This window comes from Mastigoproctus giganteus, chromosome 8 (assembly GCF_048544385.1).
Source record: "Mastigoproctus giganteus isolate SK-2022 chromosome 8, ASM4854438v1, whole genome shotgun sequence".
Classification (NCBI taxonomy): Eukaryota; Metazoa; Arthropoda; class Arachnida; order Uropygi; family Thelyphonidae; genus Mastigoproctus; species Mastigoproctus giganteus.
Genome location: NC_143582.1, coordinates 196,474,926 through 196,490,364, shown reverse-complemented (window position 1 = coordinate 196,490,364; position 15,439 = coordinate 196,474,926). Strand labels below are relative to the sequence as shown.

At 34.5% G+C, this 15,439-nt stretch overlaps 1 protein-coding gene across 1 annotated transcript in view; it reads left to right on the top strand.

Moving 5' to 3' along the window:
* Nucleotides 1–15,439, top strand: part of LOC150082146 (xylosyl- and glucuronyltransferase LARGE1-like) — a 137,060-nt gene that overhangs the window by 39,192 nt on the left and 82,429 nt on the right. Inside the window, exons 5-6 of the mRNA XM_090380011.1 lie at nt 5,016–5,146; nt 10,343–10,426. Coding sequence (XP_090236137.1) covers nt 5,016–5,146; nt 10,343–10,426 — 215 coding nt within the window. The remainder of the gene's footprint in view (nt 1–5,015; nt 5,147–10,342; nt 10,427–15,439) is intronic.

Here is a 15,439-nt window from a genome sequence, read left to right as displayed (position 1 = left end):
CTAATTGTCTCTGCATTGACTTTTACTGCATCATTTATTCTTAAATTTAAAGTATCAGCAGCACAGGCGATGTAAAAGGCACGAGGATTTGTGTTTAAGAGCATACTTTGAAGCCCATTTCTTTTCCCTTTCATATTCGCCCCATTGTCATACCCTTGACCCCTTATACCCTCAATTGGAATGTTCCATTTTTCCAATAGCTTAATTATGGTTTCGTATAAACCATAGCCTGTAGAGTCATCAACTTCCACAAAACCTGAAAAGTTTTCCCTTGATTTCGATTTTTCCATCGGTGCAGCAAACAAAACATATAAACCATAGCCTGTAGAGTCATCAACTTCCACAAAACCTGAAAAGTTTTCCCTTGATTTCGATTTTTCCATCGGTGCAGCAAACAAAACATATACTCATCTGTTCTGTTTTACTTGCATCAGGTGTGCAGTCCAAGGTCATTGAATATTATTTAGCCTTTCAAATTGATAATAAAATTTTATCCCTTATTCCATTGCTTAAAATTTGCAATATTTCATTTTGACTGTCTCTACTTAAATAGTGAATGCAATCTTTTTGCCATAGAGCTCTTTCTACATGGTTTCCATAAACTTAGCAAACAGTATGACTTACTTTTAAAAATTTTCCATTATTCTTTTGATATAATGTATCTGATGATCTTCGAAATGCTAAATGTTGGCCACCAAAGAAGTTTTTACTATTTCAATCAGTTTTTCTAAAACATTTGACCAATGTTTTTTTCCATTTCGTACTTGTTTTGTGTTTGAAAGTCAACAGTTGTTTTATTTTTCATGTGAGTCATACTGTTCTCGTGTTTATGTAAAGTTTTGGATATGTTTCCCCAGTCATCATATCCTTTTATGAGGCAACTACCCTCAGCAGGTATAAAAAGCTTACAACAAAAACAGAAAACAGAATTTTGCGGTTAACGAATGAATAAGCCATGCCCGTGTTACCAACTCTCCATTTTCCATTTTTCTATTATAATATATATCACTAAATTTACATCCATTTGTATCTCTCGGATATATTAAATTTTTCTTTTGAATAGGTCCCATTTCGGATAAAATTATTCGTAATTTGTCATCAATATTTGATTTTACTGGGTCTTCTAAATTTACATTAACTAATGATTTTTCATTTATAACAATGTCTTGCTCCGAATTATCTCAAAACGATTCTTCACTTAAGAGATTTTCCATGTCATGATTTAAAGAATTTTTAATTACCTCAAGATCTGGACCACTAATTAATTCCTCATGGTCTTGATAAGTCATAATATTCTCATTTAATCTGGCTGATGAACTTGGGTTGAATGTCTCTTTGTCAACAATTGGTTCTGATGATGTGTCAAGTTGGATACAGTCTAAGTCCACAGTATTCTTCACTTTTTTTAATGAAATGAGTTAGTGCACCACCTTGTTTTTGAATATCAGCATCTTTTGTGACCTTACGTTTACGATTCTGGACACTGGATAACTTCTTCTTCGATTGCATTTTTTAATTCAATTTTTAGACTGAAATTTAATAATAAAAATAAATTAGGGTTAATTCCAAAATACCCACTGTTTTTAGTGGGCATTTTATCTGTTTGTATGTATCTGAATGTAACAGATACATACAAACGGATTACAACATTTTTATTCATGGCCAGGGACAAAGTCCATGTCCTCATGTTGTTGTGAAAATCGCAAATGAATGTCAAAACCATAAATTTAACCAAACTGCATGCTTTGGAGTGAAGTGAAAATAGACACTGTACTCTGTCTGGTAACTGTTTATTCACTCTCTGAACACCACTTGATAAACATTACAAGAGGGGTCCGTCCCATTGTGCTTATCATTTTCAGAATGCCGTAGGATGTATTCAGCATCATAGTTCTGTTTTAGACTATCTTTTCATCTTATGAAACTCGAGTTCAGGAAACTCTGTGAGTGCACTTACATTTTGATAGGTGATAATACTAACTGACTACAAAACTAAAACAAATCTCCGGGCGAGAAATTAAAGAATATTACCAGTTTGTGTACACATTTTAATAAAAGTGTTTAAAAATAATAAAAATCCAAAGTACATTCTCAATTTTCTGGGATAAATGGTAAAAATAAAATCCCGGATAATCAAATTCCTGGTTAATCCAAAAAGATCAAAAATTGTTCAGCAATGTACCCAAAAAATATGACGATAGATAAAAAACGAAAAAAAAAAAAAAATATGACTCTACTACATGCGTGTCCAATAGAATGCTTTCTTTATTTTTTACGATGTCGATTTTAAATCCAATAGCTTCGCTTTATTTTTTATAATGCACATATGGTTTGGTCATGAACATTATAATGGTTCAGTAAAGATTTAACGGATGCACCGTTTTCAAGCTTTTGAATATTTTCAAGCTTTTGTTCAATTGAAAACAACTCTTTTGCATTTACCCATCACTTTCACGATTTCTAAACAAAAAATATTTACAATAAAAAAATTTCGACACTCTTGACAAATACTGAAATGAAATTTGTGCTATGCACTAAAACGGACAATCCACGCTATGCACTAAAACTGACTAAACATTTGTTCTATTTTTGTTGTTTATTTGAGCGGTGGGGGTTACAGGATAATAGGTATGTTCATCTCCCAATCGCAACTTATAACGCCACTTTTTGTCGTTCATTTATGACTTGCAAAACATCTGTTTATACCTATTCTATTTATTACTTCAATTTTATGATTTATAGGGAATATATATATATATATATATATATATATTTTTTTTTTTACTTTGGAGTTGTGAAGTGTCCCGGTTAATTTTCAGTTCCCTTAAATCGAGAGTCTGCTGTGTACTGTCTCTATTTACATGGTAGGAACAAGTGGGCTGGAATGGGATTCACTTAAATTGAATTGATGGGATTCACTTAAATAGAAGGCGTGTAAGGATATTTGTGGATGCTATTGACGTAGTGTTAGGTGTGTCGGAATACTGCTATCTTGGGAAGATTCACAGACTAATGGATTAACTAGAGCCACAGGCAGAGGTGAAAATGATTCTTGTATCGCTTCAATTGGAAAATGGAGTAGCTTGGAAAGAAGGTGTCAGAGATTTCAAGCCTTGCTGTCGGTCAGCATGGAGCAAGTAAATGTATGCTAATGCTAGGAGCATAGTAAATAAATTTGATGAATTTCAAGTACTGATTAAGTCATCAAATACAGACATTGTAGGGATATCAGAGGCATAGTGTCATGCAAAATTTGAATATGAGGAGTACAATGTGTATAGAGAGGACATAGATGTCCTCTCTATACACCTGTCTAATGTTTACCAAGGGCTCCCCGAACTTCACATTGTAACTTTTGGATGCATTTAAAACTCTGCGAAAGCCGGATAAGGTGTGTATTTTGTGGTTGGTGTAGTATAGTGTTAGGTTATGTTGTTCATCTGGTCATTTATCCTAGGGGGGTCCATGGAGCACCATTGGCCCCGAGTTTCGTTCCTGGATGTGGGAAGGCCAGGTAAGCAGGGACTCACAATAGCTCTGATACATGGAGGACAGACAGACAGAATAGGAGGGAGGGGTTATGCTCTTAATTAAGAAACAGATTAAGTCTAAGGCAATGCATCTAGTATACATGCGTGACTAGTGCAGTATTGAGTCAGTTTTGTGCAATATAAGCACTGGTAAAATGAAAATGAGAGTAGAAGTGTATTATAGGCTTAGTGACTGTCATAAGCATAACAAACAGCTATACAGAGAAATAGAGTGAGCCAGTAAATTAGTATGCCTTATAATGGGAGATTTTAACTTTCTAGATATTGACAGGAACTTGTGGGTTGATCATTCACACATTAGTAAGACTTTTGTGGATTTATTGGATGACAGTTTTCTACAGGAGTATAGTAGAGATGCAACAAAGGGAAGCAATATTCTTGATCTGATTATTAACAGTGATTCTACATGCATTAAGAATCTGCAGATAAAAGACCTATTGAGTGGTAGCAACCACAGTGTACTGATGATGTTACCAACAGCAAGTTGTAAATGGGAAGCATTCAGGAAGCAATCATAGAGTTCAGGAGTACCAGGGCGAGAGAATTATTGTTCGGGACAAAAGACAACAAGGAGGAGTTCTCCTCTGGATTGAGAGGGCTCCCCCCCACCCTTGTTGGGATTTGGATCTCTTTTCAATCTATGGCGTGGATGCATCACCTATGTTGTATTCCCCCCCCCCCCCCCAAGGACCAGCTCTGGTACAACTCTTAATAAGGATTAACTACTTTAGAAGTGTGAAGCACACTTTCAGAAATATGTTCTTACCATTGTTATTACTGTTAATTTTACTATGGTAAAATAATAAAAATAATTTCAGCACTATGGCTCTTTCTGTTCCTCACTCCCACACTTTTGGTCTGCTTTGCAGACCCCTGTGTGTTGTCCATATTAGTAATATTAAATGAAAGAAGAGAATAGTGTTATGCATAGTAATATCAAAATGTTTAAATTAAAGTTAAGGTTTTTAACTATGTGAATGTATTGCTGAAACTGTACCAAGTATTTTGTTTGCAAGGCACTACTGTTATCTGGATGCAAGCAAAAAATAAGTAAAAATATAGTAAATAAGTTAATAAGTTAAAAACATAGTAAATAAGTTAAAAAAAATTTTTTTTTCTTCTTCTATTTCCTCTGTTCCCATTATTCATTCTTCTCTTCTGTTTTCTTTATCAATTTTAATATTAACATCTATGGCAATTAGTATATCCCTGATTCTTCTGATACAATGGAATTCTGTGTTGGTCACTTCCTGTTGGCAAGCATAGATTCTCTATTTTCATTTTACACTTTGTTGAATGCTGGGTGGTATTAACAGTGAAGTTGTGAAACTTTACTGTTAATACCAACTCTGTATGGCTGTCTGAGAACAAGGAAACATTTTTTTAGAGTAATAGTTGTTTAATTAAAAAATGTATGAAAACTTTATAACTTGTTTGATTTTTTTTTTTTTTGATTTTTTTCAGTGGATGTAAGTTTTTATTTAGCTGATAATCTGCAAGCAGAAGTATCTTGGATTCCTAATAAACATTACTCTGGAGTGTATGGCCTTATGAAGCTGGTCCTTCCTAAGGCACTGCCTGACACTTTGAATAAAGTAAGAACATTTATTATTATTTATTTTTTGGGCTTGTTTACTTGTTTGTTTATTTATTTACATAATTTTAATTGCATCTCTTCTCATTTATGGGATAAATTAATCATGCAAAATATTGTCCATTGATTGGCTTTGAAATTGTCCCATCTAGAAAAAAATGCACAGATCTGTTTGAAAATTTGCATGAATATTGTATTTATATTTTGCATTAATATGCAAATATTGTTCACTTATTTATATAGTTGTCCTGACTAATCAAAGACAGTGGATGTTATAATGTTCTTATTTATACTCTGGCATGTTCATTAGGGCAGAGTAATTCACAATTAATTATTTTGAGAATTCTTACAATCACTAACTGTATTTACCATTCACATGGGCTTGAAGCAAGGTGCACTTAAATGTACTTTTTTCTTAAATGTACTTTGTACAGCTATTCAGGGAAAATATATGCATCCAAGTGAATTTGAGCAGTGACAAATTATTGCATTATTGCATTGACGTCCTCGACAGGTGTGATCTACAGACACGTGACATCGTGACGACCAGCTACAACACCAACAGTGACGAGCCATCCACGAGGGCATTCATCCCATACTACCCCAACCTGTCACAACAGATCGGTAGAATCCTGAAAACGCACGGAATAAAGTGCATCCAACTCCCAGGCAAGAAACTGCGTTCTTTCATTTCCAACGTGAAAACACCTGTCCCCACCCTTCTGCAGAGCGGTTTGGTCTACCGCATCTCTTGCCGTGACTGCACTAGCTGCTACTTTGGAGAGACTGGACGTCGACTCGAGAAACATCTCTCGGAGCACAAAAGAGCGATCCGTTTAGCGGATATAGAACACTCAGCTATCGCCGAACATGTCTGGACAACCCACCACGACATCGACCCACACCGCGATGTCGTGGTGGTAGACAGATCCCACCATTACCTAAAACGTACCTGGTTGGAATCGTTAAATATAAAATCTTCGGATAAATCCTTGAACAGGAACAGTGGTTGCCAAGTCAACCCGATCACAGAGTCAGTAGTTCTATCATTGGACAAGCGCTGGCCACATCATCATGCGTCACAGCCACAGACGTCAACAAACAATTAAACCTCGCGTCTCACGCACCTGGCAGTGCACATCTTCATTCCAACTGCCATTCATGTATTTTTAATTCTGATGAAGGCTACCATATAGCCGAAAGCTAATATATTTCTTCTTTATTTGTATGCTCTGTGTGTAACTATAATAAATTTTTAATGAATCCAGAGCGCGTAGGCCTGTTTCGTTATGTACTTTTTTCCACTTGACCACTTGGCTACACCAGGCCTAACACTAGAGCCAGATGTTTGGTTATCTTGCTTGCATATTAGGCATTTGTGCTTATTTTAGTGTGCACGAAAAGTTGAAATCTGCATCTTGTCAAGAGACTACATTTTCTTCTGCAGCTATTCAGGGAAAATATATGCATCCAAGTGAATTTGAGCAGTGACAAATTATTGCATTATCTGATGATCAGCACAGCAAATTGCTGCTTATTTGGACTATGTTGAATGATTGTTGGAAGATATAAGCTATGATTATGATGTTTTGGATTAACATTAGATGATTAACAGATGATTAATCATCTAATTGATAGATGGTTAATACATCTGTCAATTGGCTATATGGCATGGATCCATGACTACCTACCAGTGATTATCATTTAGACATTGATATGTTGGAACTGACTCACTACTCTCCCTCTCACCATATTATCATTGTTGGTTTATATATTTTTTTTAAATCTGTTTAATGGGTAATGTTTTGATTGGTAATCCACAAAACTAATTTTGTTTTAATATGAAATCTGTGGTAGAACCTATGCTTGAGTATACAGTATAAATGAAAGATGCCTACCTAAATGTATTTATTTTATTTCAGGTATGTTAGGAAATATTTTCCATTTTGATAATTTGTTTTAAACAATCATAGAATTTAATAATGCTTACCATACCAGGAAAAATATAACTTTTCCTGGTAGGGACCACTGATTGCAATGCACATGCTAGTCTGTAAATGGTCCACTGAACAATGAAACTATATGAGCTTATGCATTCATGTGCAACTGTTAAAGGCACTATATTGACTGGAAACTAAAAGAGTACAAAACAGAACACTAACAGTGTAGTATTAAAGTGAGTTTTAACATAAAATTAGCAAAAATAAGAGGCCATGGAAGTATTAATATTTACTGAGTTTGATTAAGTGTTTAGAAGATGGTTTGTGAATCCAAAAACTGGAAGTTATATTAATGAGAGCATGTCTCTTAATGTGAGTGCAGTAAGCACATAGTGGTAATATAACAAATGCAGCTAAAAGTTTTGTTTTGGTTTCTTTCAGAAACACCAATAAACAAATCTGATGAAGGAGAATAGTACTATTTTGCTTTTTAGCAACCCATGGCTTTAGAAACTGAAGTAATGCATTCACTAAATTTTCTGTGTGTAGTTATTTTTATTGTAAATAGCTCATTTAGGCTGAATTCATCTGGAACAAGTGGCAGATTTGTTTTTCTTATCACATGACACTCTTCCTTCACTGTTTACATGTAATTCAGCATGTAAGCAAGTTGGTTCTCATGCTAAGAATACAGTTTTTACTATTCAGTAATCATTCAGAGAAACTTTCTTATTTGTCTGTTTATTCCATTTATAATGAATGCATAAGAAGATGAATCTTTAGGCCTCACTCTTTTTTTTTTTTTTTTTTTTTTTGTGTGAGGCCTAAAGAATTCCTCCAGTTGTACATAGTAATCAAACCTAGACCTCTCTAAATGAGTGGCAGGTGATGTATTATGCCAACTGAGCTGCCATAAAGGACTCATTGATGTATGAAGCTAACAAAAAAATGGATGAATGATATGAAAAAACAAAATTAGGAAAATATTGCAATTATTACAAACATGATATTTTAATTTTACAATGATTATAATAATTTCCTGTTAATTTGATTTTTTACTGACCAGTGAAAAATCAAATTAACAGGAAAATTTCAGGAGCAACTAAGTTATATGTATAATTATGAGAGCTATATGTTATGCTTTTATAAAACCTAACTACTGGCATCATGAATATGACATTTCACGTATATATAATATACTATGTGCACTATACAGGGTGATTCACTACCAGTGCGACAAACTTGCAGGAGGTGTAGGGCGCACAAAGACGAATCGGAATCACATAGCATTGCAGGGTCCGAAATGCCTTCGTCATGCGGTAGAGGATGTTGAATGGGAGGTCGTGGACACGCGGTCATGGAACAGGAGGTGTAGGGCGCACAAAGACGAATCGGAATCACATAGCACACGGGGACACGCAGTCGCGGAACAGGAGGTGTAGGGCGCACAAAGACGAATCGGAATCACATAGCATTGCAGGGTGCGAAATGCCTTCATCATGCGGTAGAGGATGTTGAATGGGAGGTCGTGTGAACAGCGATCCCGCTGGAAGTCAGCATTTGCAAACCGTTTCTGTTGAAGAAACCAAGTAGCAAAAGTCCTCTGGAGTGGATAATCCGCAGGCTCCAATGATTGGACGCGTTGCAGATGGTATGAACTCATTTGGTTTGTTGACAGTATCCTCCATACAGTGGATTGGGAAATACTCAATCGTTGGCCTATCGCTCGAGTACTCGTACTCGGATTGCCTTCTGCAAGACGTAGGACATTCTCCTCATTGTCTGGCGTCTTTGTCATTTGCTCTCGATTCATGGTACCTCTCGTGAAACAACCAGTCTCAAGTAACCTTCTGTGCACACGTGCGAAAATCGTATGATGAAGAGCATGCCTGTGCGGGAAACGTTCCTGGTACAAGCGCAGAGCGGCGTGCCCATTACAGTCCGCAGCTCCATACGCGAGGTGCATGTCAGCCAGTTCAACGTTTGAATACTCGTCCATCCTACTGCCTCGGTAACCGGTTCGCAAATGCTGACTTCCAGCAGGATCGCTGTTCACGCGACTTCCCGCTCAACGTCCTCTACCGCATGACGAAGGCATTTCGTATCCTGTAATGCTATGTGATTCCGATTCGTCTTTGTGCCCCCTACACCTCCTGCAAGTTTGTCGCACTGGTAGTGAATCACCCTGTATACATGAAATATCATGTATATAGTGCACATAGTACAATTGACTGAAGAAAAAATTCAAGTACATATAACTAATTGCTTCCATATTATAGACTTTTAAACTTTGTGGTGCTTTCTCTTCAAGTTTTTGGGTAGAAATCTATCACATATGTCTCATAACTTGATGCAGTTGTTGCAGGGTGGTTAATAATAAATCATGCACAATGATGCAAATACCATGCTTGGGACTAACTCTGAGTTAGCTCTTAAGCATCAAAGCATCATATTGAAGTTCACTGAGCAGTGCAGACAAGCTGCTGGGACAGCTGATGGGGTTCTGTCAATAATATACAGAAACTTTGCCAGCAGGGACAAGGAGGTAATTACACCATTGTACAATACATTAGTTATGCTGCATCTTGAGTACTGCATGCAGGTCTGGAAGCCTCATTTTAGGAAGTATGTAGATTTATTGGAATAGGTGCAAAGAAGAGCAGTAAGATTAGCCAAGGGCACAAAAGGGTCAGTGACTTCAGTTCTGCAAATTGCAGTTCCTGGAAACTAGGCACCTGCAATGCAGCCTGATTGAAGTGATTAAGGCTTTAAATGGATTGAGTAAGCTAAATGCCAATGTCATTCTTCCTCTTTCTCAGAGGAAGCATGACATCTTCAAATTTGAAAATTTTCTTTAAGCTGAAGAGTGATTGTTGGAATGAATTTCTGCTGGTAGTTTGAATAAATTTAAGGAGGGGTTAGAAAAATTGTTAGAGGGGATGGAAAATAACCCCGGGGGCTCACATCTGGTGAGTATGGGCTTGGCACACCCAGGGTCCTGAGCTGGATATCATCATTCTTCTCTTTCTTGGTGATTCCCTTCTACTTTTGACACTCTCTCTCTCAGGGTAACTCGGGAACTTTTTTTTTTTTCCTGGTGCAGCATAAGCCTCAGGCTTGCATTGTTTTCCACAACTGATACTAATTTATTTTAATGTGATTTAAAAATAGTAAGTAATGTATTTATTTATTTGAATAAAAATAATGGAATATAAAATATTTGTTATTAGTAAAACTACTTATAAACTTTTTGATAGGTAATAGTTTTGGACACTGATGTTACCTTTGCTACTGACATAGCTGAATTGTGGCGTATATTTCATAGGTTCTCCTCCAAGCAGGTAAGCTTGCTTTAAATATATTAAAATGTAAGAAATTCAGATTCTTATATTTTTAGATACCTTTGCACTCCTCTATAATCAAGTGCCTGAACCAACAAAAAATTTTTATTATAGAGAAATTTCACTGTAGCCAAACCACTGAATTTTTGAACATCATAAGGCAAGAAGTATTATGTTAAAAAAATCAGTGGTACACACGCTTTCTATTTTTTATATTTTGTATTAAAAGGAAGTCATGATATTAGCTGTGACTTTTTTTGAACATCTTTTCTTTTTAATCCACTTGCAGTCTCTAATTTCAAAAGTAGCTTATAAGATTAATGGCTTACCTTCAAAGACAAGCTAGAACCCTTGTTCTTCTCCCCCCATCTCACTTCCCATTTTACACATTTCTCTTTCTCTTCCCATAACTCTTATTCCCTTCATGGCACTCTTTATCTGTCACATTCTCTCTCTCCCCCTCCTCTGTTGCTCATTTTTTCTCTAGCTGGTATCTGTTCACCAGTTCCCCACTAGAAAAGATCCAAAGGGACTACATCCTGCAATCCTGCTAATATAGACCACAAACTCCCATCACCAATTCTTTGAAATCTAGCCCATATTTTCTACATTCAGTGTAGTACAATCTTTCAAAAACAGCTAAGAAACAACATGCATTTTTCAGAGGATCTCAGAGAATAGTTACTTACAACTATACCAACAGAAAGTCTAGACTCCCAATCAAATCTGCATATGGTCCTCTCATCGTGTAGTTAGTAACTATCTTGCAAATGCACGTTTTGTTCCATGCTCCGGGCGTCTCTTTGTTTGCTATGCTTTGTGCACATTTTTTTATATTATGTGAGTAACTGGTTAATCATATTTTTGCATATTTCTGCAAAACTTTCCTCACTAAGGAATTATACAAAAGATTTATGTCACCTATTTTGTTTTTATGGATGACTTTTAGGTGCATATCAGTTAATAGTTCTGACACAATGTAAGTTGTTTGCAGTTACAAAATATTCTTACTGGAAGAGTATCCAGTAAGATACTCTGGAGTCTGGAGACTAGGCACCGGTGAGGTGATCTGATAGAGGTGTATAAGGCTTTGAATGGTTTGAGCATGCTCAATGCCAATGGGATTCTTCCTCTTGCTCAGAATAATCACCTCAGAAGGCATAAATTCAAATTGAGGAAGGACGGATGTCGGATAGATGTGCGGAAATTTGCCTTTGGCCAGCGGGTGGTTGGTTGGTGGAACCGACTTCCATCATTTGTTGTTGAAGTTGATAGCCTAAACAAATTTAAGGCTCAACTGAACAGGTATTTCGAACGAACGGAGGGGTGAAATGGGAGTGGTGTGTTTTTTTTTTTTTTTTGGCTGATGCTGAATAAGCTTGCTTTCTTGCATCATATGCCTCTACTAATGCTAATGCTAAAAGAGACTCAATTCTGTAAGCTATAAAGTTTTGAAACTAGGCATCTGTATGGGAACCTGAGGTATTTATGGGCTTTAAAGTGATAAATAAACTTAATGATTGGGGACATATTTTTTCCAGTAATAATAATATATATATATATATCTTTTTTTTATGGTAAGCTTTGTGTCTTTACATTGTTCTACTATTTCAATGCTTTAACCTTGTGTGTCAAAAGAATAAAACTGTTTCCTCTATACATAGTAGCAGAGTGCATGCTTTCTCATATATAACAATTTTCTAGCCCTTTCATTATTAAGTTTGTAGAATGTGTGTGGGCTCACACATTCTACAAACAAGTAATCAGGTTTTTCACAGCTCTGGAGTGAATATGTAATTTTTAATGTTTTATATGTAATTTTTAAAAATTGTAAATTTAGATAAAAAAAAATTTTGTACTTTATTGTTTGTACCTAATTAATTTTGATCACTATCCAATATTAGATTGAAATTAATGTCAAAAATCAAATCATAAATTTAAAAAAATCATAAAAGATTTGAAAAAAGTCTAAAAATGGAAAAATAAAAATTTGGAGAAAATCATAATAATTTAGAAAAAAAAAACAAATTTGGAGAAAATCATAATAATTTAGAAAAAAAAACAAATTTGAAAAATATAAAAAATGTAAAAAAAAAACCTTTAGTTATTATTATTTTTTATACATTAATGTCCTTTATTATCTATTCTTCATTTAAATCCATTTCTAGATCTGAATTTAGAAAATTTTGGCTTTTTTAAACCCGAATCAGACAACAATTAATAGCAACAACCAACAGGTGTAAGCTCCTCTTTTGATTTTCAAAGCCATTTTTGTGCTACAGATGGTAGCAGAAAAATAGCTTTGAAAAATCAAAACCAAAAACTGTGTCTGTTATTGATTTTGAGGAATGCAAATGAGAGATGACAGCTTATACTTTAAGATTTCAAAACAATTTGTTGACTAACAGACTTATTATTATTTGAATCATATATGAAGCAACTTTGTAAAATGTAAATTTATATGTGTACTTTCTAGAGCTCACTAATATTTTGATTTTTTTTTATTGCATTCTTGTTTGATCTTATAGTGCATTGATGCCAAACTTTTTTCCAGTCTGCATGCCAAAAATTAGCTAAAGCCAAAGCATAATGATTTTAATTTTCCAAATGAAAAATAAAAAGAAAACCTGACTAAAATTAGTAAATAGTCTTAACTGATATTATAAAAAGGCAACAATACTGGGAAATTTCTAATGAGAACTTTGTTGTTGGGTAATTTTGCTCACAATTATATTACTGTTTTCACTGCTAGATGTGGATGGCCATATAAAACATTTTTATCTTCAAATAAAAACATGAATGAATTACTGTTTATGGGTAGACATTTATTTTTCTATGCATGCCACTCATGGCATCTGGGCCATTGTTTTGCCATTACTGTTATAATGCATACATTAGACTCATCAGTGCCATAAACTTATATCCAACAGATGGTGTATTATTTTCAAGATACTTGTTATCGCAATTAATTTCCAAGCTGAGAATTTTTGTTTCTTTATTGAAGCTTCTTTGACAGGATTAACTTATACTATATATTATACATATATAATACTCTTTATTATACATATATAAGCATGGTATAAAAACAAAATCATCAACTTACTTAACACTAGAACTGCAGCGACAGTCAATTTGACTGTTTATCTACTCTAAATTTTTTCAGTTTTGCAGCCCTTTTAACTATAGATGTGTGGGTCCATGACATTTCCTAACTTTCCATTAACTTACAGCATGCACAATTGCAAATAATTTTGCACACATTTTTATTTTAAAATTTTAGCTGTATACCTAAATTTTACAATCAGGCAATTTGACTGTTTGAAAAATTTCAATAAAATTAGCTAATTTTTATACAGTTAATTAAGTTTTTGCATTTATTTACCTTGTGACAAACGTTTGTGATTCGAATCACTCTATGGTTTCTGCAATGCATGCCAAGGTGTCTGCATGTCTGTGTGTTCCACTTCAGGTCTGGGCGCCTCTGTAGCCAGGTGGGCAGGAGCAGCAGTGCGTAGCACACACTTCTTGATTAGACCGGGGTTTGAGCCTGTGACCACCAAATACGGAGGATGCGGAAAGGTCAGGGAATGACCACCGCATATCCCCGGAGCAATATGGCCTTAGTTGCTAATGCTCCTAAAAATCAAATAACAAACAAACAAACTTCAGGTCTGTAGAGTGAATATATATATTGCTGCACTGTGCCATTTTAGTGTAATTTGGGTGAAACGTTATACATGGAAAGGTATTTCAACAATTTTTACAGTGTAGTTCGATTGCATTACTAAAATGTGGTAATCTCGTGGTCTTAGCCAAAGGCAGATTCAAAAATGTCTAGGGGAAATAGAAAAGCTATCTGAAAATGAGTCTGAAGAGCAGGGTGGCTGAAACCCTATGTGCCGCCAGTAAGCGAAATCAAATTTGCCGCCCCAAAATATATAGATTAAAAAATAAAATAAGGTGTAAATAATTATTATTCATTTATTTAAAAAGAAAATAATTACAATATATCTCACATATAATATAATGAAACAACAAACAAAAATGACAAAAAAGTGTATAAAGCCTTGATTGGTTTGAGCATGCTCAATGCTGATGAGATTCTTCCTCTTGCTCAGAATAATCACCTGAGAGGGCATAAATTCAAATTGAGAAAAGACAGATGTAGGATAGACGTGAGGAAATTTGCCTTTAGCCAGCGGGTGGTTGGTTGGTGGAATAGACTTTCATCCCTTGTCGTGGAAGTTGATAGCCTAAATAAGTTTAAGGCTCAGCTGGACAGGTATTTCAAACGAACAGAGGGGTGAAGTGGAAGTGGTTATTTTTTATTTATTTATTTATTTATTATTATTATTATTATTATTTTATTTTATTTTTTTTTTTTTTGGCTGATGCTGCATAAGTTTGCTTTCTTGCATCAAATGCCTCTACTAATGCTAATGCTAATGCTAAAATGCTAATGACAAAATCATTCTGAAATTCTGGAAATAAACTTTAAATTCTAAATCACAGTAATTGTACTCTATCACAATAATAAAATAAAAGGAAAATTGTAATGTTAAAAAATTATACAAATTTATGTTTTCTTGCTTTAAGAAATGTGAATTTATTAATTATTTCATTTATGTTTATTTGTTCCAAATGATCATTTTCTATTGAAATTATTGTCAAATTAGAGATTTGTTGTGGACACATTGTTGATCGTAAATAATTTTTGATTAATTTTAATTTTTAAAAACTCCATTCACCTGAGGCAACTGAAACTGGTAAAGTTAGAAAAATTCTTAATGCAACTGCTACATTTGGAAAAATATCTGTAAAATCGTTTTTAAAAATATATTGTAATACTCCAAATAAAGTAATATTATCTTTAATATATAAGTTTAAATCTAATTATTCAAATAATGCTAAACCATTCATATCAAACTCATTACAATCAATGTCACTTAATTTAATATTTAAATATTTCTACATGTTCTTTCATATTTGTAAACCTTTCAGTTAACGAGAAAA